This window comes from Chlorocebus sabaeus, chromosome 11 (genome assembly GCF_047675955.1).
Source record: "Chlorocebus sabaeus isolate Y175 chromosome 11, mChlSab1.0.hap1, whole genome shotgun sequence".
Lineage (NCBI taxonomy): Eukaryota > Metazoa > Chordata > Mammalia > Primates > Cercopithecidae > Chlorocebus > Chlorocebus sabaeus.
The window spans coordinates 9,474,293-9,502,161 of NC_132914.1; the positions used below are offsets into that span (position 1 = coordinate 9,474,293).

The 27,869-nt window shown below is 38.0% G+C and overlaps 1 protein-coding gene across 5 annotated transcripts; it reads right to left on the reverse strand.

The window, feature by feature from the left end:
• Positions 1–2,951: 2,951 nt before the first annotated feature.
• On the reverse strand, positions 2,952–23,010 carry CLEC12A (C-type lectin domain family 12 member A). Of its 5 annotated transcripts, none has more exons than XM_007967582.3 (7): positions 22,919–23,010; positions 11,912–12,022; positions 9,263–9,361; positions 8,814–8,981; positions 7,608–7,759; positions 6,209–6,318; positions 2,952–3,679 (listed from the first exon to the last, which is right to left on the reverse strand). In XM_007967582.3, the coding sequence occupies exons 2-7, from the start codon at positions 12,000–12,002 to the stop codon at positions 3,523–3,525; spliced, it is 777 nt and encodes a 258-aa protein (XP_007965773.3). In that variant the 5' UTR covers positions 12,003–12,022; positions 22,919–23,010; the 3' UTR covers positions 2,952–3,522. The 5 variants fall into 5 exon arrangements, with proteins under 5 accessions (XP_007965773.3, XP_007965770.3, XP_007965769.3 ...); XM_007967579.3 differs by having other exon boundaries at positions 8,814–9,002; XM_007967578.3 differs by lacking the exon at positions 22,919–23,010 and adding an exon at positions 12,132–12,192 and having other exon boundaries at positions 8,814–9,002.
• Between the last annotated feature and the right edge of the window lie 4,859 nt (positions 23,011–27,869).

Here is a 27,869-nt window from a genome sequence, read left to right on the forward strand (position 1 = left end):
TGCAGTTCCCAACAATTTCCTCATCTTCATCTGAGACCACCTCAGCTTGGATTTCACTGTCCATATGATTATCAGCATTTTGGTCAAAGCCATTCAACAAATCTCTGTGAAGTTCCAAACTGATGCACATTGTCCTATCTTCTTCAGGGCCCTCCAAACTGTTCCAACCTCTGCCCGCTACCCAGTTCCAAAGTTGGTTCCACATTTTTGGGTATCTTTACAAGCACTGCCCCACTCTACTGGTACCAATTTACTGTATTAGTTCATGTTCATGCTACTAATAAAGACATACCCAAGACTGGGTAATTTATAAAGAAAAAGAGGTTTAATGGACTCATAGTTCCATGTGGCTGGGGAGGTCTCACAATTGTGGGGGAAGGCAAAAGGCATGTTTTACATTGCAGCAGGAAAGAGAGAGAATAAGAACCAAGTGAAAGTGGTTCCCCCTTATAAAACCATCGGACTTCACGAGACTTATTCACTAGCATGAGAACAGTATGGGGAAAACCGCTCTCCTGATTCAATTATCTCCCACCAGGTCCCTCCCACAACACGTGGAAATTATGGGAGCTACAATCCAAAATGAGATTTGGCGGGGCACACAGCCAAACCGTATCAGCAGAAAACTGCCCAACTCTCCCTATAAAATACCAAGTGAATCCCCCCAGGTGAAGCAGTTCATATGCTTCACACAAAAACCACGTTGGGCTGGTTTTATGATAACCGGGTTATCCTCTCGGCAAATATGCCTATTACCCAGGTCAAGGTAAATTTTGGAGTTCAGGGAGCCCCTTTTGCATTGGTGCCCCTCCCACAGAATCACAGGACTGTTGAAGGAGCCTTATCAAATCTGTTGTTCCTTATAGGTCTCACAGATGCAGCTCCCTGCTGGGAACCCAAACGCTTTTTCACCAGAAAAGATAAAATAGGCCTGGCGCGGTGGCTCATGCCTGTAATCCCAGCACTTTGGGAGGCCAACACACCCGGGTGGATGACCTCAGGTCAGGAGTTCCAGACCAGCCTGGGCAACAAGGTGAAACCCCATCCCTACTAAAAATACAAAAATTAGCCAAGTGTGATGGTGGGCACCTGTAATTCCAGCTGCTTGGAAGGCTGGGGCAGGAGAATCGCTTGAACCAGGGAGGTGGAGGTTGCAGTGAGCTGAGATCATGCCACTGCACCCCAGCCTGGGTGACAAGAGTGGGACTCTGTCTCAAAAAAGAAAAAAAAAGAAAGAAAAGGTAAAATGATCTGGGGCCAAGAACAAAACAAAACAAAACAAAAAAAACAAGCGAAAACATACAGGTTAATAGAAATATAAAATTTAAGACATTTAAACAAACTTTATAGAATGTAGTTGTAAGCCCTTTACCTAAATGTCTTGTGAAAATGGGTACTACATCTGACTGGGAGATGTTTCCCCTTTCTAGTACTACAAAGCTGAAGGCATGTAAATCTGCTCTTTTAGTAAATTTTAATTGAACACGCTGAATGGGAACTAGTAAAATTGCCTGAGCCCACAAAGTATTGGGTAGAAGCTAGAGTGCTAGTTGGGACAAATCCTCCTCTTCATAGCCATTTGTGGCACATTTATTGGGGCTAATGGCAAAAAACTGTAAATACTTCCCAATGACAATACTGAACTGAGAATTTCCACCTAAGAGGCATTTACTGCCTTGCTATGGAATTTTAACTGAAGCTATCCCTATGCTAATAAAAATGATGGTGCTCGAAAGAGTTCCACAAAAAAATAAAAATGATTTACATAGAATCTTGCTACCTGGGGATATTAGGAGAAAGTACTGATAAGTAGGGAGCCTCTTTCCTAGATTCTATCATGCCTGATAGACAGCTTTCATGAGCTGTTGGCTTGTAAATAGCATTTCCCTAATATACAAACATTGTTTGAAAGCTCCTGCTCTGGTTAAAGCAAGGTCAATAAAATCTTTTTCTTTTGAGTTATTTGAGTGAAGTATGTTTTTGTAAGCAAATTTATATTTCTCTTTGAGTTCTAAAATTTGGACTGTGATTTTATGACACTATGGTTATTTTCATAAATTCAAAAAGCATCTTTTAAAACAAAAGAATTTGAGACACTGGTTATTTTACTAAGACTTTAACTAAAATAGCATATTTTTAGGTAAAGTTTAGTCAAGGTCAACTTAAAGAAGCCTATATGGCCAATCCATTCTTGCTGCATTTTAAATTAATTAATTAATTCTCTTTTGGAGATGGAGTCTTGCTCTGTCACCCAGGCTGGAGTGCAGTGGTGCGATCTCACTTCACTGGCACCTTTGCCTCTTGGGTTCAAGCGATTCTCCTCAGCCTCCCGAGTAGCCGGGACTGTAGGAGTGTGCCACCATGCCTGGCAAATTTTTGTATTTTTAATAGAAATGGGATTAAAAATACAAATTCCGTATTTTTACGTGGCTCTCCCTCATTTCGGCATTCCATTGAGCCGGGATCTGTATTTCACTGTAAATGCTCTGCTGCAAAAACTCTACAAGCACGCTTCCCTCTAGGCCCAGTTACTGTCACAGAAGAGGAGGGGGCATAATATTGTAAAGGCTGGTTTTAAAGAACAAAATTAGGTCAAGCTCAAACCCTCCAAATCAAGGAGGGGTACAAAAATGCCTAAACATCTGGTAAAACAAGTTGAGTTGCTTTCTAAACGAGTATGTGTCACTTTTGCATCTACCCCAACCATGAAAATTTTTTTGCTTATTATAGAATTACAGGAATATATTTACTAACAGGATAAAAAATACCTTGTAACAAAGCCTCTTGGGTATAATACTCCCAGTTAAGAGTTATGAAGATAAACATGTCTATATATATTTTTTTTCAGAACAATGCTTATGCTTGCATAGCTGATTGCTGTATATCTTTAACAAAAGCCAAGTTTACAGTAGCTCAACACACAGAAGTTAAAAATAAGTCAGTCTCACAACTTGGCTTTTCATTTTTGTTTATTGGCTTTTACTTAAAATAATAATTTTAAGAGGTAATAAATGCATGTCCACATCCATTCTTATCTGGCCTAGAACAATCAATTGGCTAAAAGTCCTTTGACTCATAAGGCCTTCAGCTATAGGGAGTCCCATGGAGTATAGGATGGACCGGAGATGGCGAGCCATGCCACCCTGGCAATGCTATGGGACAAAATTAAAATCTGCTGGTCTTGGATGTTGCCTCTGGCAAATCTTGGCCAGAAGGGGAAGAATGTAAATGAAAAATAAAATTCGAAGGCCCCCCCACAGCCATCTGAATGGACTTCCTCTTCTCCAGGGTTCAGGCGATGATGGGAAGTGGGAGGAGGGACATGCTTCATTATACCTCCCCAGCATTAACATTCACAATCTGTTCTCTCTGAAGCTTGCTACCTGGATGCTTCATCTGCATGATAAAATCCCAGGTCCTTACACAAACTCAACCAATTGTGGTCAACCAGAAAATATTTAAATTTACCTATAGCCTGGAACCCCAACCCGCCACTCTCCTTAAATGTATTTGATTGATGACTCATGCCTCCCTAAAATGTATAAAACCAAGCTGCACTGGACTGGCCATCTTCTCACATATCATTTTGTTTCTATAAGTGCAGTAAGCATACTGAACATATATTCTATATATGTATCCACAAAATATGTTATTTAAGTCAGATGCGTTTCTTATAACCCTGAAAGAGAAAGTAAAGAATTACACTTGGCAAGTCAGATATTTGAAACACATTCACAGAAAAAAAAAAAAATTACACTTCCAACATGATATTATTGCCCTAGACTCTGTATTGTTTAAACTAAATCTAATTAATGTTCAGAGTATCAAGAATGTCCAAGTTAATTGTTTATGTTGACACATATGCAATGTCAAATATTGCTTCATTTCTCCCTGTTTTTTCCACTTTCTGACATCTGATATTTGCTGTCCTTTGCTTACAGACTTAGCACCCCAGCCCCTTCATGTATAATATAATTTGGAATAATACCATTCCATAAGATTCTCTAGTCTAGCTGGCCCAGTAGTAAGTAAGTCTTGGACCCTGTCTCCCTCAAGTGCTTTTTATAATCATCAAAGTCAGGAATTCACCTGAGGTATGACACCTTAAGTTCAACATCATATCTAAGTGACATTTTCAAAAGATTTTACTCTCAAGTTCTTTTTTTTTTTTTTTTTTTTTTGAGACAAGAGTCTTGCCGTGTTGCCCAGGCTGGAGTGCAGTGGCGAGATCTCAGCTAACTACAAGCTCCGCCTCCTGAGTTCATGTCATTCTCCTGCCTCAGCCTCCTGAGTAGCTGGGACTACAGGCGCCTGCCACCATGCCCGGCTAATTTTTTGTATTTTTAGTGGAGATGGGGTTTCACCATGTTAGCCAGGATGGTCTCGATCTCCTGACCTCCTGATCCGCCTGCCCCAGCCTTCCAAAGTGCTGGGATTACAGGCGTGAGACACCGCGCCTGGCCTTTACTCTGAAGTTCTAATGACCAGCCCATAAATACTAGATTAGTGATCAGGGACTATGCATTAAAAACAAATTTATAAATTAAAAATATTATCTTTTAGATTAATTTAGCATCAATGTTTGGGTAAAAAAAATGATATCAAGCAGTAAATAAGTTCATCAATTAAATTTTTAAGAATGAGATTTATTTGTGGTGACATAGTACAGATGTCATTTATTATGGCCCCCTTTCAGAAACAAACCCCAAAACAACACAGAATTAAAAAATGAAAATAAGATATATATACATATATATATACACACACACATATATATATCACACATACAATTATTATATACTTTTTTCAGTTTTCTTTCTGATAATTGAAAATATCTACAATGTTTTCCATTCCATTACAGATTACCATTCCATTTGCAATAATTACAAACACATACATATTCTACATTTTCAAAACAAGATTCCATCTGTATTCTCTCCTGACACAACATTACCTTTGTCTCTAGTCCTTCACTACAAATTAGGCCTTTAAAATATATATCCTTCTCCACTCCATTTGTAGATAGCTTATCTCCCATTGTATCCTATCATTGTCAACCACCAGAGGTAGGGCCAACCATCAGAATGGAAACTAGTGTAAACTCTATGGCAATTTTTCAAAGAGCTAAAAACGGAATTACCATTTGATCCAGCAGTTCCACTATTGGGTATCTAACCAAAGGAAAAGGAATTATTATATTTAAAAAAGACACCTACACTCAAATGTTCGTTGTAGAACTATTTACAATAGCAGGGCCATGGAATTGACCTAAGTGTCCATCAACGGATTATTGGATAAGAAAACGTGAAACCGTGTTTTCTTTTAGAGTATATCCACCATGAAATACTACTCAAGTATAAAAAAGAAGGAAATCACGACTTTGCAGCAAAATGGATAAAGCTGGAGATCATTCTCTTAAGTGAAATAACTCAGGAACATAAACTTAAATATTGCATGTTCTCACTTAAGTGGGAGCTAAATAATATGTACATATACACATAAAAAGTGGAATAATAGACATTGGAGACTCCAAAAAGTAGGACTGTGTCACAAAAATAAAGAATGAGAAATTATCTATTGGGTACAGTGTACACTATCCAGGTAATGGTTACACTGAAAACACGACTTCATCATTACACAATATATTTATATAACAAAACTGCAACTGTACCCCCAAATCCATAAACTTTTTAAAATGCCCATTTCAAGTGTCATTTATAACAAAAGTATCATTGCTAAAATTTATATTTTGTTAGTCTGTGTATTCTTTGAAGCATTTATCACACTATATTCTCTTTATCTCTAGCATCATTCAATCAGTCTGCACATACAATTGATGGTTAAGTAACTTTAGTGATGAATCAATATTTCATTCATCTTTGAACCCTAAAACTTAGCACAATATTAAGTATTTGTTAGTCCAGTGACTTTTCTGGGCTTCCATAATTTTTCTTAGATAAAATTATTTACAGAGTTCTCCATAATTTGGCTGCTGTAATTTTGTTAGTTACTTGTCAAAATTATAGAAGACATTTATGGTAACTTTCTGTATTAGAAAATACATCAAAGAAGCATGATAGAAAAGGGTGCTTTTAGGATGCAATTTCATTTCAATTGAAGCTGGTTTTAATTTGAATCTACAGTGCTCCTAAGGAAAATACCTCTACTCAAACCCAACTATAAAATTTTAACAAGAATAGACACTTACCAGGCAGAGGAGTCGATTATATTATCCACGCTCATACTGTAACTGTCATCTTTTTTAGGAGATAATCCCAGCCAATAGGAATATGACATACTCTGGGATTTTATAAATTCCTACAGGAAATACAGATGGTCTGTTTAAGAAACAGTCTCCTACTTTTGTATTTTACATTAGAATGTAATTTCTTACAAATTGCTGCTTTAAGGTAACATACTTGACATTGCACTACTACTATTAAATGTCATTATGAGAAATTGAAAGAAAGTACTCCTTACTATAAAATTTCAACATTTTTAACAATATCACAGCTGGTCTCACAAGAAGAGAGGCCCTACTAATCCATGTATAACCTTAATTTACAGTCAATGAAAAGTCCGCAATGACAAGTTCAGGGTTCAAAATTCTGAGCAGTAAATATTGTGTCCAGGGCCAAAGGAAGTGGGCAATGGCTATAAACAAGAGTTAACAGAAACAGAAGGAGTAGAAAGAAAATGCCACAGAATCAGATGTGCGTGGTTACAGAACAGAATTCAGAACCAGTCCAGAATTTTGTAGCCAAATAACAGGATTTTTTCTTATTCCAGCCTTTAGAAAATTTTTCTAGAGTAAGTAACTGTGAATGGGTCCTTGAGAATGATCTGATGAGGAAGAGAGTATGGGTTGATTTCTCTCTCTTCTAGAAAGGATGATGAAAGTTTCTCACTGTGGGGAAGCAGAGACTTTTAGAAAATATAATTTTGCTTAAAAATATATGATTACGATTTGAGAGACCAAAAATGCTGTGTAGTAAGTATAACATGGAAACATTATTTAGACATGGAAAACTAAGAAAATGAATAAATCAATAAAGCTGCTAGAAAACACATTTTTCCTGGGATTCAAGGACTCAGTGCAATATATCTGTTTGACACTTGCCTGTGCCATCTTACTTCAGTTCTTCCTGTTTGTACATATTTTATGCTAACCTACTATAACTTGCCTATTTCTCTTAGTGAATTAAAAATTACAAAATGGTAGAAACAAAACATATGTTCCTATGTAGTTCTTACGGAATTACTAACCCTGAGGAATAATCTCCATATCCTCTGTTTTTAGATAAATGCTTATAAATTATGTTCTGAGATTTGATTCTAGATTCTAATTTGGAAATGCTTACAGACTTTTAGATTCTGGGTGCCCTGTAATACTCATCTACCTGTCATCTAGTAATCCTATTATGCTAAGGTCCTAACCTTGTATATGTTTTACCTTGCCTATGATAATCTTGAGATAAGTGTACAAAGTTTCAGTCACTTCACACCCCAACTAAAATAAACCAGAATCATGAGTGGGTTGATTGAGGTCTTCTCCAACATGCCACACCCCTTTCTGTCCCATGATGGCAGAAACACCTGGGCTTTACCAATGCATTTTTATTGTTTATCTTCAACAGGCTGGCATTCTGAGCAACACAGGCCATTCTACTCTCCTGCCATGTTCGAAAATCATCGCTTAGGAAATAACAGCTGTCCTTATGCCAAATCCATCTCCTTGGACAAGGCTTACATTTGTGCTCTGGAAGAAGAACATAGTTTTATTTAGGTTTTGTTGATAGTCATAATAATTCTTATTATTTCCTTTCTTCTCTGTGTGACATTGACCACATTTGCTGTTTATTCTTCTTTCTTTTTCTTTCTCTCTTTCTTTTTATTTATTTATTTATTTTTTTGACAGAGTCTTGCTCTGTTGCCCAAGATGGAGTGTAGTGGCACGATCTCAGCTCAGAGCAGCCTCTACCTCCTGGATTCAAGCAACTCTCCTGCCTCAGCCACCCAAGTAGCTGGGATTACATGCTGTGTCTTCTTTTTACATCAAAAGGGAAGTAAGTGAATCCTGTATTCTAGTTCCTTATATACTACCATAATGTGTCAGACCCACAACCTGAACAAAAACATTTCAAATGAAGCCCTTGGATTCAAGTGTATCTTCCTGTAACAATTCCTCTTTGCTACTTTTTATATTCTTTAATGACAATACAAACTAGTTACAGGAAACATTCTGCATAGTAAGAATTAACCCCACCTATCTATACAAATCTTATCTTCTTTAATTTTTGTTCTCTGAACTGTTGAAATTTTGAGGCGTCTTGGGAGCAAAAGGAATATGTTTTAGCAATCATGACTATAGAAACTTACGGAGACACTAGAAGACCAACTCCCCCGATCCCAAAGTTGAAGTCTCTATTTATTTTTTCCTATGGAATTTGTTATCAATCACTGACTGAAATTTAAGAATGAAGTCACCTGTAAAGAGCTGTCACTTCCTCCCTATCTTCTATTAACCTCAGTGCCCAGAATAATTGTAGTAACTGACAGATTAGAGAAACTGTCCTGTCTAACATTTTATTATGTAACCATTATCTCCTGATAATTTGGGGGCCTATTGCTATTATGACTTTTTCTGTTTTTCTTCTAACTGTGTGGAAATATCAATGAATTCTCCATCAACCACATGTAATTCTTTCCCCCGAATTATGACTCCCTAGGGAAAGGCTGCTAGCTAATTATAAAATGATTCTTAAGAGACTCAGTGGTTTAGTTTATTGTCCAATAAATAACTCCAAGATTACCTTGTTCTTTGCTATATAGCTCACGACATAATCTGGTGGCTATTGTTTGCAGTGTGGTGGAGAGGTTCCTGATCTTGTTGGAGCTGTTCATGTTACTCATCAGTTGTAGAGACACATTTCTTTGAAGCTCTTCATTGACATTTTGTAGTTTGTTCATTTTTTTCATTGCTGTCTTCAAAGTAATGTGAACTCCACATTAAAAAAATGAATTCTCAATAGAACCATCATCCTTTATCATTTGCAGAAGTAGTATAAAGATCAAAGGGGTAGGGAAAGCAATTACTCTACAGGAGTGAGGGAAAGAGACTGAGTTCCACATTGTAAGTCCCCCTTGTGGGCCTATCACCTATCATTATTATAAATCTTCCACTTAAGGAATAAACTTTAGTTGTTAAATATTTGAAATTCTAGATACTTTCTCTTTTGACCAAAACAGGGGCAGTACATACACATGCTTCCCAAGACTCCCAATCCAATGAGCATCAGAAGGCACAGAACAGTCAGAAACAATGCTGCTGGACGCCATACACGAGAGGGAGCTGGAGGTGCTGTGGAAAGCAAAATTAACAGAGAGGCCTGAAAATGGTATACACTTTCATTTGAATTATTTGCTCATTCATTCATTCATTCATTCATTTTATCTTTATTTCCTAATATGCCTATTGGAAAGAAATGGATTTACTAGCCATTCAAGAATATTCAAAAAATATTTTTGAAGAATATGTCAAGAATAAATCAAAATCACTTCATTGTTTTGTATGTAAATTGATTCTGGCAGGAGAAGCTGTTAACTTGTAGACTGATTTAAAAAATCAGATAAGCAAAAACAGAATTTGTAATAGAGAATGGAGAAAACTAGTCAACCTAGACATGGTGTATTTTGTTTATACAAATTTGGGAAAAGTCAGTAGCTGGAAATTAACAGAGTAGCCAACAGGAGTAGTCTTTGCTTGAGTAGACAATTGTGGCATGTCAAGAAAAACACTTTCAGTTGTTTATGTATCCCCCCCGCCAGGTAATTATGAGAATTTAGCTTCAGAACAAACAAAATAGGCTGTCTCTTTGTAATGTCTTTGGGTATCCTCCCATTAACTTTTGATCTTAGTCAGTCCAAAGATAAAAAGTGTAGGTCGATGCCTTTTTCCTCACCAGAGGAAAGGTAAAAGTAACTGGAGTTGAAAATTTGTGTATTTTTCACCAGCAATATTCAACTCTGGGGCAGACTGGGTAGATATTTGGGTTTAACCAGAACTGGAGTTGTTTTTATTTGTTGGTTTTTGGGTTTTTCGTTTTGTTTTGTTTTGATTTGTTTGAGGCAGGATCTTGCTGTGTCACCTAGACTGAAGTACAGTCACCTGATCATAGCTTACTCTGCACAGCCTCCAGTTCCTGGGCTCAAGTAATCCTCTTTCCTCAGGCTCCCAAGCAGCTGAGACTATGGGTGCCCAGTTAATTAAAAAAAAATTTTTTTTTATAGACATGGCTTCTCTCTACATTCCCCAGGCTGGTCTCAAACTCCTGGCCTCAAATAATCCTCCCATCTTGGCCTCTCACAGTGCTAGGACTATGGGTATAAGCCACTGCCCCTAACCAGAACTGAAGTTTTTAAGGAAAAATTAACATACATTGAAAAGGAGAAATGTAAGAGACTAAGAGTAGACATTACATAATACAATGTTATATTACATAATGTAGATTCTAAGCTGCATAATGAGAAAATTAGATGAGATTCAGAACATGAAGAAGACATGGATTCGATATTTGCATGAATTCAGAGAATTATTGTGGTGGGAACTTAAGGTGGATTGGCAGGAAAAGAGGTGGGAAAGGGTGTGAGGGGACAAGTAAAGGGCAATTGTTGGTAATATTAAGCTCATGATATGCCCATTCTCTTTCAGCATATAAAAGAAGAAATACAAACAAGGAAATAAAGACAGAAAATATTGTAAAATTTGTAGACACTTCTTCTTTCTGAAAAAAATTCAGTATTAAAAAAGAAGCCCACAGAATTAATCTGCTGTCCTTTCTCAAGATTTACAATGCTCATGATAAATAGATTCAAGATGTAACAGTGAAATTTCTGTTTATAGCAATGCTAGAATATTAAAGATGTTATATTCTGTGTGGGGAGAGGGGAGGGGACAACAAGTTAAATAATACATGAGAATTTTGGCACTCTTCTCTCCTTATTTCTCTGTTTCTATCACCCTTCTTTGTGTTCTCCATTATCACTGTTTAAGTTATTTTTAACTCAAATACACTGGTTTAAACTATGGATTCACTAGGGCAGATTTCACTCCAAAAGGCTGGGAGCCAGAAGGTAAGAACCATACATAATAGGAAAACTATAGGATTCTGAGTAAGATGAAGAGTAGTTTTGTTTAAGTGAAAGTCAACACAGATGGTCCACTTATTTCATGATTTTAATTTGAATTGAAAAACACAAAGCTTCCTGATATAATGTGGTTTTGAATATTATGAATACATTGTATGTTCTGATATTTCTTTACTTCCTTTATTCCTTAATTATTCATTTCATTTAACTTAACATATTTTATTTTTTAGTAAGTTATTAAAAAATCTCCAAAAGAAGTAGGAGAAATTTGAGGGTGATATATGCCCAGTTTGGCAGATAGTCAAATGAAATCCTTTAAAGATCTCTCCGACTATTTGTCTGTCTCTCTTTCTTTTCTGCATGCATACCCAAAGCATTTTCTTATTAAAAAAACACACACACACAGATGTGAAATCATGACTTTCCTGAACATGTTCCTTTTTCCATGGCTTCATCTCATAAAGAAATAAAATCTTCACACAACCCAATCATTTGAAAAATTCTGTCCCAATTATATTGATTGTGCTAATAAAAAATTTCAAAAATGTAAAAGATTGAGCCTTCAATGCACGGATAAGTGTTTTTACAGAACCCTTTTTTCCTAATCATTTTGTTTATATACTTTTGGTTCCTTTGCTTAAACATAAGAGGCTTAATTGAAAATTTAAGTTGAATAATAACTATATTACTAATACTGAAGATGCAAGGCTGTAACCACTTCTATTACACAAACTTATGACACATCCATAACTCAAAATCTTACCTTTTTCCCCAAATTTGCCAATTTCTTGGATTTTTTCTGTCTCACTGGAGTTCTGGAATTTAAGATCTGCATAAGTAACTTCTTCAGACATTGATGAATATGTAAAGAAATCTTGACAAAGTGTAAAAACACAAAAAGGTGAGAGCGAGTTAACAGAGCTGAATATTAAACAGGACCTATAATTTTAAACTTCTGTTTATAACCGGAAGCTTAAGCTTACAAGTTTAAACTTCTGTTCATAAACTGACTGTACCAATCACCCATATGTCTGCAAATGAGCCGTGTCTCATCTGTGGCTTCAGTTAAGAACATTGAACTGTTGCAACACGCAATATCTTTCTTCCTCATATTTCTTCCTTTTTCTCAATTTCTGTATATTTACCAACTACGGAAAGTAGTTTTTGCAATTGTGTTTGGATAATATTACTAGTGTCATGCAAGAGAACACAAATAACTAGCACCATATGGTGCAGACATAGTGCAGGATTTATTGGTGAAAAACTTTCAAGCAGAAAAATAACAGAAAAGATACAGTTCTCAGACACGCACTGATCTGCAGCTGTGGCCTGGCATAGATATTCCTTTTGTATCATGATGAAGGTCCTGATAGAAGGGTTCTCTTCACTGGGAGACTGAACATGCAGAGAGCACTCCCAGGGAGAATGAGGCAGTTAGTGTCATTCCATTGCCATGTTACATAGCTATAGGTTTGCCCAAGAGAGGTAGGGAACGCCTAGTTTCCCTAAATAACAAGATATAGGTTGGTGCAAAAGTAATTGTGGTTTTTGCCATTAAAAGCAAAAGTAATTGTGGTTTTTGCCTTTAAATGTTTACAAAATTACTTTAGCGCCAACCTATATATTAAGGGATCTGAGGCCCAGAAACCACATCAGGGAGTATGTATACTGATGACCAAGGTCTGTATACTGAGGGCTCTGGGAACAGCTTTGCAGGCCAGGAAAACTATAATCAGCCTTGCTCTCTCTCTACAGACTGACTCAATCCATTTGATCGCCTCCTCAGCTAAGCTACCAAAAGTGGGAAGGAAATGAGTCTCCAAAGTCCACATTTGTGTCTTATTAGTTAGACTCAATAGTCTCAGTATTTTTGATCTCATGTCTTGATCAAGTATGCAAGTGGAAGTGAGAGGGTGGAGAGGACTGTTTTTGAGTATGTTTTCTAATATTCATTAGTAAATCTTACTGTAAAATTATTCTTAACATTGCCACATGTAAACCATAAAATGGTTAGGTATTATCATACATATAAAAGAGAATGCACAAAGATTTTTAAAAATCAATTAAAAACTAATTGCTTTATTATGTCAGGATAGACAGGAAAAATAAAAGGCTCCCTTTATAAGAGCTACTAAAAATAAATAGGAAAATATTACAGATAGAAATTAACTAGATATTTGCACAGCCAATATGAACAAAACAGTTTTAAAACTATTGAAGAAAAGAAAAAAAAATACAAAAACATGCTGTGGGATTAGAAGCATCAATACTGTATAAAAAGAAACTAAATTCTCCTAAATGTATCAAAAAATTCAATGTCGATTTAATTAAAACAATAGTAGATTTTCTCCTGATGCTTAAAGAAAAAGCTATTGAAATACAGTTGAAAATATTATCATGAAAATATTGGCAGCCAAATTTAAAGGAAAATATATTCAAAACATGATTACTTCATCCTAAGTACTTTATTAATGTTGATTTTATCTTTACAACTCTCTAAACCAGGTATTATTATCACCCTTATTTTACAGATGGGGAAGTGAGTTGCGAAGTGGTTAAGTTTGTATCCAACATCACACAATTGGTGAGTGGTAGAGTTGAGACTGGACCAAAGTCTCCGGTTACCTTGTTCAAATACGTGCACAGGCTCTAATGCCTCCCCTGGTGGGAAAGACTAGCCCTCTGCTTTTCCTAGGTGGATCAAATATTTGTACATAAATATTTGTTTATAAATATCTCTTTGTTTGTGAAAGGATGGAAACCGGCCACCACACAGGCAGAGTCTCGTTCTGTGTTATATTGCTCTGTTGTTTCATGTGGAAGATGGTTTCATCAATCAACACTAGAAGATGAAGAGTATATGATGAATTGTAAGAGGAAACAAATGAAAAATCTCAAAGTCCTGTTTGCAAGGTACTCTATTTTGTTGAAAATATTTGAATAACTATTACTTCATACAAAATCCTTGGTTTAGAGCCAGCTAAAACATTTATATGCACATGAATAAGCTGAGATCTGAGATGATTTAATGGTTTGCCCTTCACAGCCTATATCAGTTTTTTTAAATTTTGTTATTGATATACAATAGTTGTACATATTTTAGAGGTACATGTGATATTTTGAAACCTGTATACAATGTGTGATGACCAAATCAGGGTAATAAGAATATTCATTCCGTCAAACACTTACCTTTTCCTTCTGTTGGGAATACTACAATTCTTCTCTTTTAGCTATTTTAAAACATACAATAAATTATTCTTAACTACAGTTTTCCCACTGTACTATCAAATACTAGAATTTGTTCCTTCTGTCTAATTTTATTTTTGTACCCAACCAACTTATCTTTATCCCCCACCACCCCTTTCCAAGCATCTGGTAACCACAATTCTACTCTCTGCCTCCATGAGATTCATTCTTTTAGCTCTCACATATGAGTGGGAACATGTGATATTTGTCTTTCTGTGCATGGCTGATTTCAGTTAACATAATGACCTTCAGTTCCACTCATGTTTCTGCAAATGACAGGAATTTATTTCTTTTTTATGGTCGAATAATATTCCATTGTGCATATATACTACAGATACCTGCACTCCCACGTTTATTGCAGCATTATTTGCAATAGACGAGATATGAAATCAACCTATATCAATTTTCATTCCAATTGAATACTAAGAGACAATCTGCAAATATAATTACAAATGTCTTCCAATATTAAACATAAGTGATACATTATCCATTACCTAAATTATATATTTTTTGTGGGTTGTTATAATGGAAAAAAGAGAAAGAAATGAAGATAGGTGAAGAAAAGTGCACAGGGATAAAAAGTTGGAGACACACACCTTCAGAGTCACATCATTTAAAAGGTGAGAGACTGCAGTGACAGTGATATACTCAGGTACAAAAAGGAAACACACACTTGGGATCCAAAAACCAAAAAACAGGTTATACATTAAAAGGAAAATGTAAGGAGATAAAATAACAAGACAACTTACAAGATGTAGATAAGACCAAAGGAAACCAGTGAGGGATAGTGAAATACCCCAGGGCTAGCTACTGCGAGAAGCCATTACTACCATTAGGCCTGAGAGAACTAATGCTGGTAGCAATTAACTGAAGCAGCAGGAAGTACAGCTGATGAAGACTGCCTCCCTGGAGGTACACTCAGTGAGAACAACTCCATATCCATTTCCTAGCGCTGTAGGGAAGGATTCTCCCACCTTTAAATCTTTGCCTATTCTTCCTATTAGCACAAACATATCTAGAGCTTCAGGACAATAGTGTCCAAGGATATTATACATAAAAGTCAGCATTCTAGGGCACTGCAAAGGGATTAGAATGGTGAATAGTAGATCTACTGATATCATTATCTGAACCATATATAGGTCAGTTTTTATCATTTGACTTGTCAATTAGTGTTTTGATATTTAGTTCTTTTACTTTTTAGGATGTCTCATAATTTTTAATTAAATGACAGGCTTTATGTATTAAAAACAGAGATTTTAAATGATCTTCCTACCAAAAAGTTTTGTTTCTTTTCTTCTGGCAGTCACATAGAATATAAGCAGTAAACCTTGATTAATTGGAGCCCCTCAAATTTTGCCTTCTCAGTTGTTTTATATGTTTTATCCAAATTTTATAATTATCTTTTTGTAGGTTTCTTTCATCTGATACAAGCTGCAGTGCTATGACTAGAATTGGCTTTATTCTGGGTTTGTTCTCCAACAAACTAAAATTGGGAGGTTATTCGGTGAGGAAGGAATGTAGCTACGTGCAGGCAGAAATGTAGCTGTGTTGGGGAGGTAAACCAAAAATGAAATTCTAAGGCCCCCCAGCCATCTGAATGGACTTTGTCTTCAACTAGGGCTCTTTGAAAATTTAACCTGAGAGACGGGTTCAGGCCATGACAGGAAGTGGGTGTCGAACATGCTTCATTATAGCTCTCAGGTGTCAATACTTACAGTCTATTCTCTCTCAAGTCTGCTATCTGGAGACTTCATTTGCATGATAAAACCTTGACTTCTACAAGCTCTTATCACAACCCAGACATTCCCTTTCTATTGATTCCAGGTCTTTAGATAAACTCAACCAATTGCCAATCAGTAAATGTTTATAGTTGATTGAAGTCTCATGTCTCCCTCAAATGTTTGAAACCAGTGTGTACCTGAACCACCTTGGGCGCATGTGCGCAGGGCCTCCTGAGGGCTGTGTTACGGGCATAGTCTCTCATATTTGGCTCAGAATAAATCTCTTCAAATATTTTATAAAGTTTGACACTACGTGGACTGGGGGAAAATCGAAATTAGGCAGAGGTAAGGAAAAAATCATGCTGACTGAAGGATCTATAGTCTCATTTTCTGGGTATGGTGCTCTGAGGAGTTTCAGTTCCTTGCCTGAAAGCCGATTTCCTGAGCAAGAAACTCAGGAAAGCAAATAAGTTTTGTTTGTTTTTGTTTTTTTGTTTGTTTTTGTTTTTTGTTTTTGTTTGTTTTTGTTTTTGAGACAGAGTCTCACTGTCGGCCAGGCTGGAGTGCACTGCCTTGACCTCGGCTCACTGCAAGCTCCGCCTCCTGGGTTCACGCCATTCTCCTGCCTCAGCCTCCTAAGTAGCTGGGACTACCAGACAGGGTCCATTTCTGTTACAAAAAAAAAAAAAAAAAAACCCACCTGTAAATATTAGCTCTAGGAATTCTATGAGTTCTATGAGACAACAGGGCCGGTTTCAGTCTCTCTTTTCTATTTATCACTTCCTCAATCATGGAGAATCTGGTCGCTGATCCTTCTGGCTGCTTCATGCTGAGGAGGGGTGAAGTTCGATAATGATAAGGAATGGAAATGTGGCACTATAATCAGAAGTACTCATAAATAGCGGGTCAGCATCTGGCTTGTTGGACCACTATGATTGGGGTACTTTTATTTTAGTTTTAGAACCACATTTGAGGCCACATTGAACTAGGATGATAAATAATATAGATAAACCAATTTTAAAATACCAGAGAATTTGGAGTGGATCCCGTGGGGAATCCAAGAGAACAATCCTAAGTCTACCAAAAAGTATTCCTGATTCATTATATCTTATATGTGAAAAGCTGTGGTTCTACAGAGAATAATAACAACCTGAAAAGTGCATGTTCCTTTTACAGTTTCTTATCTGGGATCTTTGGTTGGGCTTTGAATTATTAACTTAAAGCCATGTGTAGGTTCACAAGAGCATGACTGTTTCCGCTGGAGAGATCCCAGAGTGACTGGTTTTACTGAGTATGTTGAATTCATGGTTTAACAGTGGCTAACTTGGTAGACAAGTGGGTGGTCAGCAGCACCTCAAGAAGACCGACCTATTGTGGTTGCAGCTAGTCTTCAGTCTGGTGTGATTTCCGGGTCTTCGGTATGATTTGATTCCCTGGTTTCAAACAGAGAAGAGGCACGTCCATACAAAAATGAAGCCTGTTGGAGAGACTAGTTAATATATTCCCTAATTGTTTCATGTATGACCTAGCTTCTGTTTCAGGGGAGGAAAAAATCCTCAAGCCTCAGAGAGTCCAGGAAAATGGTCTCCAAGTCAACATTTTGAAAGGGGCTAAGAGCTAACCTATTTCTGGGAGCTGCCAGCACCCTCAGCAGGGCAAAGGGCAAGACCTTTTCCCAGGTAAGATTTATCTCTTGGAAACTGAGGTTCCCTTGGAATATGCCAGAGGGAGCATTGATTGCCAAACTTTATTTTGTTCCATATCATTTCCAGGATGGTGTGACTACCTGTCCCAAGTCCATCCTGTTCCTCAGTGGAACCCCTGTAGCCGAGGGACTTAGAGTTAAAAAAGACTTATAGTCAATTAAACATTCTAGGCCAGCTAAGAATCGAGGTGCCAGGGACTCATTAACCATTAAAACTCTAAGCAATGAAAGAGCCAAAAACCAAAAAGTAAGATTAATATTTCTTTCTTCTTCTTTTTTTTTTTTTTTTTTTGAGACAGAGTTTCACTCTTCTCGCCCAGGCTGGAGTTCTGTGGCACAATCTCTGTTCACTGCAGCCTCTGCCTCACTGGTTCAAGAGATTCTCCTGCCTCAGCCTCCAGAGTAGCTGGGGTTACAGGCACCCACCACCACGCCCGGCTAATTTTTTGTATTTTTAGTAGAGATGGGGTTTCATCACATTGGCCAGGCTGGTCTCAAACTCCTGACCTCAGATGATCCACCCGCCTAAATTATATGTCTAAATTATAAATTATATGTCTGTGTGTACATGCATTCATCTAAAAACATGAGTGTTTAGCTTATTTTAATCTATAACTGAGATCTGAGTTCTGAAGACCTTCCTCTGGAGGCTCAGTAAATTTACTTAATCTAAATGGGTCCAGGTGCTGGGGTGATTACCCTATCTTGTCTCCTGCTAGATCATGGAGGTTTGGGAAGTTCCTTGAGACCTCCAATAAACTTGTTTGTGGAGGCCTGGGATGTTTCTTCAGACCCCTAGTAAAACTTGTTTAATCCTAAACTGGTCCTGTTAAGAATCCCTTCATTATCTTGTCATGGTCCCGGGAAAGTCCTAGGCAAAACTCTTGGTGGGCTTTTGTTACAATCCACCCTTTGGATGAGGGCACGGGCTCTTTTAGCTTTTAACATTTAACTTAACTACTCAGTCAGTCCTGAAACAGTTGTTATGGAGGCCCGCATGAGTGAGACCGGCCTGCCATATCATTATAAAGCCAGTCCCCCATGGCTTATATTTGAAGCTTATCTGTTGTTTCATCTGGAGTGCTCCACTTGGCATTTATAGGTGGAGTGGGACAATTCTTCTGAGTAAATAGGTCTCACAGTGTTTTATCCAGTCAATAAAGTAGGCTGTTTTTTGGGGGGAATAGCCTCCTATGTGTCTGTACTACATATAACCATCTGCAATTCTTCAATTGTGAGCTGCAGGCTCTATGTTAACTGGCTCTTCCACTCTGCAGCATTTAAAACCAAAGACGTTGCACCTAAATTAATTACTCTCACAATTTATTTTAGTAAAGGTTCCTCAGGAAGCTAATGATACTGATTTACAAAATGGAACAATTCCTTCACAGTATACCCTCTAGTTTCAGAAGTGATTTAAATTTCACTCCTTCCCCACACTGACTACCTTGCAGGAAACTACAGGTCTCAGAGGTACTTTCTGGTTTCCTGGCCTGATTTTCTCCTTAGTGAGCAGCCTTGAGGCTAGTGGTCTGAGTTCAGACAGACCCACATCTAGGCTTGGTTTAGCCTCAAGGCCTGACACAATATTCTCCTACTTTAATTTTATCTGTTACAGATGTGAAAGGAAAATAAATCTTGGGACCCCCAAATCACTAAGCCTAAGAGAGAAGTCAAGCTTGGAACTGTGTCAGGCACACCTGACTCCCATTTTATTCCATTGAATTTCACCCTGACAATGTAAATTGATAGCTTGTCTTCACAGGCATGGGACAAAGGACAGAACTTGAAGTCATTCCTCTGCTCATCTGAAACAAATGCATGCCTGATTGCTTCCTCTGCCTGTTCGTTTGTATAAAAATGCAGATTCACTGAACTAGACTGAGGCATAAGTGACTATTTTTTTACCCTACTCTCACATGTAATTGTGTATTCAGTGAAAGGCTGATCAAAGTCTCAAAAGAATACAATCATTTTCTCTTATCTCCTACCCACATCTTTTTTTTTTTTTTTTTGAGACAAAGTCTCACTCTGTCACCTGGGCTGGAGTGCAGTGGGATCTCAGCTCACTGCAACCTCTGTCTCCCCAGTTCAAGTGATTCTCCTGCCTCAGCCTCCCGAGTATCTGGGATTATAGGCATGCACCACCACTCCCAACTAATTTTTATATTTTTAGTAGAGATGGGGTTTGTCCATGTTGGTCAGGATGGTCTTAAACTCCTAACCTCAGGTGATCCGCCCACATCGGCCTCCAAAAGTGCTGGGATTACAGGCAGGAGCCACCAAGCCCGGCCCGACCCACACCTTTGTAAAATTTCTTCCTCTTTCCTCAATATCTTCCCTTTCCCCTTTAAATATTGAAGCCCTCAAAATCATCTTTGGAGAAAGGCACAGACCTGTATTCCAGGCACACATCCTTACCCTTGGCAAAATAAACTTTGAAATTGAGACCTGCCTTAGATACATTTTGGTTTACATTGATTTAATTTTGCTTTTTTAAAAAATTAGTTTTTATTCCTTATGCATCCAGTGAACCAACTTCTTAGGTGTTGAATCCATATCTAAATTCCACTGGTAACTTATACTTTTAATAACTGAATGCAGCACAGCACAGATGTATCTCCATACCATGGGTGACCAGGTTGCCGTAGGCCAAAGATTAATCTAATAGCAGGCGTACTATAGTTTTCTTCCAAAACATAATGTTTCTCTCTCCACTTCCCCATTTCCATAAAAGGCAAATCATAGTAGGACCAATTTATTTACAAAATCAGTTTAAATCTTGTTATAGTTTGCCTCATTATTTGCATAAACTGCAGCAAGAATTATTGTTCATATAGGCTCCTTTTAATTGGCTTTGCTGGAACTTTTCATAAGGAATCTCAGATTTGATTTTTAAAAGCCTCTTGAGCACAAGCAAGAATTTATCTGTGCTTGCAGATACGTGTATGAATTGGGTGAATTCCTCTTTTCTTGAGGTCCCAAAATAACTTGAGATTTCTGGGCCTGAGAACATTCACATTCCTCATCTATAAAATGTTAGTATCTGATAGACAGCTCAGAATTTCTTGCTTCCTAGGTTTCCATTAAAATTTAGGATTACTAAGAATAAGAATTCTAGCAAATTGTATGATTCCACATACATAATGTGCCAAAGAAGACGTGTTCTTATTGATTAAAGAAATAATTTTGTTTAACTCAGAAGTTATCTAAAGGTTAATTCAAATTATGGACTTAGGTTGTTTATGAAACAAGATAGAAAGGAACCAGTAACTAGGGGAGAGAGATGTAGATTAGTCCCCTGTGTTAGAACAAGATTTTCTTAAAATATTGATTGCACAAGAGGTTTCAATTTTGATTCTATAATCTGTTACTTATTGAATACTTCTCAGATCTATATCTCCAAAGTGCAACTTTGTTGTGTTTTGTTGCTTTCAGCTTGTCTCCCCTTGAAGGACTCTGAAATGAACCTATCTCCATCAATTTTGTTAGTTCCTGTATTTTATTTTATTTTTTCCCTCTCGCCTTAACTGCTGTCACGGTCAAATAAAATAAGAAAAAAAAAAAAAAAAAACCCATAAACTTAAATACATGGATACTTGCACTAATAATGCAAAAGTTTCAGCTATTTTTATTAAACCAACAATGTTAAATTAGTCTTATTTATCAAAACATCACACAAAGATAATCTTGTTCTTGGCTGGGTTTATAGTCTTATAACCTTTTTGCCAAACCCTGACACCTTTAAATATCTAGCAGAGACAAATGTAAAACCCAAACAAAAAGGTATGCTGACAATTCCAAAGACATTTCTAGTTTTTTTTTTACAAATGATCTAAAAGCTATCTTGTTCATTGAAGATTTACTTAAGTCATGTAAACTTGAAAAATGCTTAGACTCATTTACTTAACTTCTGAACATTTTTAATTTATAAGCCAATTTGATACCCTCTGAAAACAACATGTAACATCTAGACACATATACCTACATATACACAAAGATCCAATAGCTTTACCTTTAAATTCCAGCCGTGAGATAGCAATATTAACTCACTGGTTTATGAGCATGTTCACATGGTTAAACTTTGTTCTGATAGGTAATCCAATAAAGTTTGTGAAACAAAATTTTGAGTAAAGCAGTTTCCATGATAGTTTGATTATTATTATTTTTTGAGACAGGGTCTCTGTCACCCAGGCTAGAAGTACAGTGGTGTGATCAAGGCTCGCTGCAGCCTCAACCTCCCAGACTCAGTTAATCCTCCAACTTCAGCCTCCTGAGGACTACAGGTATGCACAATTACACCCAGCTAATCTTTGTATATTTTTGTAGAGACAGAGTTTCACCATGTTGCCCAGGCTGGTCTAGAACTCCTGGGTTCAAGTATCTGTCCACCTCAGTTTCCTACGCCCAGCTGACAGTTTGATTTTTACAGGTCAGACCTCTCCAGACTCCAAAGAACTCTGTAGCCAACCAGCACCACATACTAATCAGACCTGCCTCTTCTTAGAGCAGCAGCATGGAAGCCTGGAGACGTGGACTTCCATCCCATATTTGCATCCAACAGCAAAATAAATCCAAATATAAGGCAGCGCTACAATTCAAAGACTGTCTGAGATCAGATGAGACTGGGCATGTTCAGTGTGATATGGGTATAATATTCCCTCACTCCACTGGCCCACAGCCATATGCCGACCAACCCTGAAGAATATACCCAAGTGGTCTGCACTCAGACCAAACCCTCATCTCCCACAACTACATCAACGCACAAACAATAAGCAAGTCCCAAGAGAGTCCAAACTGAAACAGTTGAGTTGCTTTCTCCCTGTTTGCTGGGCTTGTTCAATCTGCAAATGGAGATTCCTTCAGAATTTCTCAAATTGAGAAGAGCAGATCCTGCTGTCTGGATCCACAAATGACACTCCCTTATCCAGACACATGCAGAATTCCTAACAAGCCCCAAGAGTGTCTGAACTGGAACAGTCAGGGTGTTCCCTCTCTCCGTCAGTTGGGCTTGTTTAATTGCCAATGGAAATTCCTTCAGAATTTCTCAAATTGAGAGGAGCCATTCCCACTGTTGGTACCCACAAGAGACACTCACCTATCCACACGGAGATGTCAAATTTCAGAGGCTGTTCTTCCTAGACAATCAGAAATGTGGTTGGGACTGGGAGCAGTAGTGCTAAATAGAGACTAAACCCACATCCTGCCTAGAACAGTTGGGCTGCTGCTTAGGGTTGCAGAAATTCTCCCAGCTGGTGACAGCCAAGCCTAGAGCAATGTCTTCCTGATGAGGGAAACAAAATCTGTTACTGAAATGCCAGAGGTTCAGTCTAGGTCCCATTACTCATTGCACAGAATGCCCATCACTGAGGCAAGTAATTCCAGGGCAGATGACTATTCAGGTGCTGCAGCTGAGAAGAACTGCAGATCAGTCTCAGATTCATCTCCCCAGATGACTGAAATTGGGGTTTTACCTAGCAGAGCAGGAATGTAGCTACTTACATGCAGGAAATAATGTAGCTATGTGTGGGAAAACAGAATTTGAATTTCAGATAAAAATGACTTATTTTTAGGCCGGGCGCGGTGGCTCACGCCTGTAATCCCAGCATTTTGGGAGGCCGAGACGGGCGGATCACGAGGTCAGGAGATCGAGACCATCCTGGCTAACACGGTGAAACCCCGTCTCTACTAAAAATACAAAAAAATTAGCCAGGCGCGGGGGCAGGGGCCTGTAGTCCCAGCTACTGGGGAGGCTGAGGCAGGAGAATGGCGTGAACCCAGGAGGCGGAGCTTGCAGTGAGTGGAGATCCCGCCACTGTGCTCCAGCCTGGGCGACAGAGCCAGACTCCGTCTCAAAAAAAAAAAAGACTTATTTTTAAAGTATTGCTCATCGATGTTTGTATTTGTTGTCTCTGCAATTATTTGTAGTCGATTGAAATTCAAATTTAACTGGAAATCTTGTGTCTTAATTTGCTCAATATGGCCACCATATCCATAAGCCCATTGGAGTGGACTGGCTAAAAAAATGAAGACAAATTTGTATAGGCAGCATACATTCTTTTAATGAGAAGAGTGGTTTAGTCTCACCACCCACCCTAAAGTACACTCTCCCCACTCTTCTACATACGTTGTCAGTCAACCTATTCACCACCCAATCCCATGTTTTTCACAGCATTTATCAAGTATTTAGGTGCCGGGTAATATTTTCCAGATGATCGGGAGGCATCAGGACATTCATTATGTTTCTTTTATGGACTAACTGCCTGCTAGTCTAGGTCAAGTCACAGAAAGCTTATGGACTGAAGCAAGAGCCCAGCTACTAAGGTTTCTGGAAAGTAACTTTGCTGGTAAAAGAAGCTTCATAATGCCTTCAATGGTTATTTATGTTGTAGCTTGTGTCAGAATGTCCTTCCTTTTTAAGGCTGAATAATATTGCATTGTATGTATATACGACACTTTTTAGTCCACCCATTGATGGACACTAGGGTTGCTGTAACCTGTTGCTAGCACAAAGTCCTAAATTCAGGCTGCTGCAACAACAATAACAAAAAACCTGAAATGTATGCACTTACACACCAAAATGCTAGGTCTAGTTGTCACCATCTCTGCCTTTTTAAATTTTTCAGGGCAACGGGAGATTTGATGGGGAATGAGCACCCCACAGCTCTGTGCAGGAGTGCCTGGAAGTGAGGCCTGTCAAGGGACCGCTGCCAGACAGCTTCAGACCATCTTCAGATTGTTACCCAGCAGGGAGCATGGGCTTTGCCAGACCACATTTTTGGTTACTGCAACTCAAGTTGGCTTCTAAATCTCAAAACCTGTGACAATGATACAGATTTTTTAATCTACTTTTGTCTAAAACATTTAAATACTCTTTCTGAAGTAACTCATCTCAAAATCCAATGCTAGAAAAATGGAAATAATTACAGGCCGATGCAATGATGTAAAGGTTTAAAAGAAGCTGTCCATTCTAAGGAGTGAGAGGAAACCTTTTCTTATGAAATGGTTAATGAAATAAATAGGAAACAAAACTCCAATACAATCATAAGGTTCCAGAAAATATTGTATATTTATGAAAAAAGTAATTTTGTGTGAATGAAATATTTCTTAAGGTTCTGCCCTTCTTTCCTTCCACTCAACAGGAAATGAAATTACTGAATTTATGGTCAAGGAAAAATCACTAACCCACGGCCCTCAGACACACTCATGAAAATGGGAAGAATGCATACACGGGGATCAGAGAACAGAGAAACACGTGAATCTTATGGTTGGAAAGAAATGCACTTTGGTATGTACACACAGAATTAACTTTACTTTTCCACTAAGTTCGCTCTGAGACTTAGAAATCCCTACATCTGGGTAAGGCTGGAGTCAACCCCAAGGCTTTTATGGTTCCTTGAAGTAACAAGAGCAGTCTCATGTCAGAAATAAATAGATCCGGTCTAGCACAATATTGAAACTCCAAACTTCAATTTAAACTCTACTTGGAAGCCTGAAGAAGAGGAGGCAAGCCGTTTTGCTGCCTCGTTTTTTCCCCTAGCATCATCATATCCTCTATTCATTGGCTGCTGTTTCTTAAACATTTCATGGGAAAGAGAAACAGAAGCACAGAGATCTGCTGTTAATGGCGCTTTCTCTTACAAAGTGCTGTTGGGGGTTTTTCAGGAGTCATACCGTGTGACTGAAACTTACCTCCTGTCTGATTGCTTCTCAACTTTTGGGAATCTCCAGATTCTCACCATTAGGATTTCAGTGTCTGGCAGTCCTCTGGGAAACTACTTTTTAAAAATTGTGCTAAAATACACATAACAAAATTTTTCATCTTAACTATTTTTAAGTGCAAAGTTCAGTAGTGTTAACTACATTACGTTGTTTTGCAATCAATCTCCAGAACTATTTTCATCTTGCAAAGCTAAAACTCTGTATCTGTGAAACAATGACCTCCCATTTCCTCTTTCCCCCAATCCCTTAGCAACCACCATTCTACTTTCTATCAACTGAACTCCTCTAGGTAACTCATATAAGTGAAATCATACAGTACTTGTCCTTTTGTGACTGGCTTATTCCCCATAGCATAATGCCTTCAATGTTTGTTTATGGTATAGCTTGTGTCAGGATGTCCTTCCTTGTTAAAGCTGAATAACATTACATTGTATGTATACACCACATTTTTTTAGTCCACCCATCCATGGACACTAGGGTTGCTTTAACCTGTTGACTTGTGATAATGCTGCTATGAATATGGCTGTACAAATCTCTTGGAGATAACCTGCTTTAATTATTTTGGCTATGTATCCAGAAGCAAAAGTGCTGGATTTTAATTTAATGTTTAATTTTGGGGGAATCACCATATTGTTTTCTGTAGTGGTTGCATTACTTTACATTGCCATGAAAATTCCACTAGGGTTGCAATTTATCCATATCCCCATAGTATTTGTTATTTTCTGTTTTTTTTTTTTTTTTTTTTCCCCCACAGGAGCCATCTTAATGGATGGGAGGTGGTCTCTTAATATAGTTTTGATTTGAATTTCCCAAATTATTAATGATATTGAATGTTTTTTCATATGTTTGCTGGATATTTGTTTATGTTTTACAAAGAAGTATCTATTCAAATCCTTTGCCCAGTTTTAAATCAAGTTATTTGTTCTTTCATTTGTTTGTTTTCTGTTGCCTTATAGGAACTTGTGATATATTCTGGATTTTAATTCCTTATGAGATATGTGATTTCCAAACATTTTCTCCCACTTTGTAGGTTGTCATTTCACTCTGTGGATTACGCCGTTCAATGCACAGAAGTTTTAAATTTTAATGTAGTCCAATTTGTCTGTTTGAGTGGTATTGGCACCACTTCCTTTTTTTATGTCTCGTAATGAGTAAACCTACACACACACACACAAATATTTTGGTGGCCAGGCGTGGTGGCTCACGCCTGTAATCCCATATAATCCCAGCACTTTGGGAGGCCGAGGCGGGTGGATCATGAGATCAGGAGTTCGAGACCAGCCTGGCCAACATAGTGAAACCCCGTCTCTACTAAAAATACAAGAAATTAGCTGGGCATAGTGGTGACCGCCTGTTATCCCAGCCACTCAGGAGGCTGAGGCAAGAGAATTGCTTGAACCCGTGAGGCCGAGGTTGCAGTGAGCAGAGATCATGGCACTGTACTGAACTCCAGCCCAGGCAACAGAGTGAGAATCCGTCTCAAAAAATATGTATATTTTGGCCATAAGACTGTTTTTGGTTATATATCCAAATCCATTCTCTTCTTCTATATTTCAGGTAGAGTCCTAATTTTATCAGTGGAGAGTGAGTGTATATGAAATTGTCTATGTCTATATAATCCATATCTATATGTCTGTACCTAGTTCCGGTGCTTCTAAAAATGTAATTTCCTGAACAGTAGGGGTGCTAGGGACACCTTGTATTATTTGGTTTTTAACACTGGTTTCTGACACAGAGTGAGGTGCCTAACACCTTTGTAGCTGCCTGAGTGATAGGAACACCTGACACAGAGCGCCTAAATTCCTCGGGATGTTCTGGGCAATATGAATATCTCTGGTTCTAATGAGGAGACTCTTGGTAGGATCTTAAATGAAGGCTGGTTGCCAGAAAGATCAAGACATGGTTAGAGGCTTAGAAATTTCAGTCCCACCCCACATTTGCGATAGATGGGCAGGGGGCTGGAAAAAGAGTGAGTAATCAATCATGCCTACATGATGAAACCTCCATAAAAATCCCAAAAATACAGTGTTACAAGAATTCCCAGGTGGACAAACACACTTATGTGCCATGAGGGTGAGGCACCCCAACTTTATAGGGACAGAATCTCCTGCACTCTGGACCCTTTCAGACCTCCCCCAACTATCTTTTTATCTGGATGTTCATGTGTGCCCTTTATTAATATAATAAACTGGTAAACATTGACTATTTCTGCAAATTCTCTGAGCCCTTGTATCAAATTAATCAAATGTGATGGGGGGTCAAGGGAACCCTCAATCTGTAGCCAGTTGGTCAGCAGTTCCAGAGGCCCAGACTTGACACTGGCATCT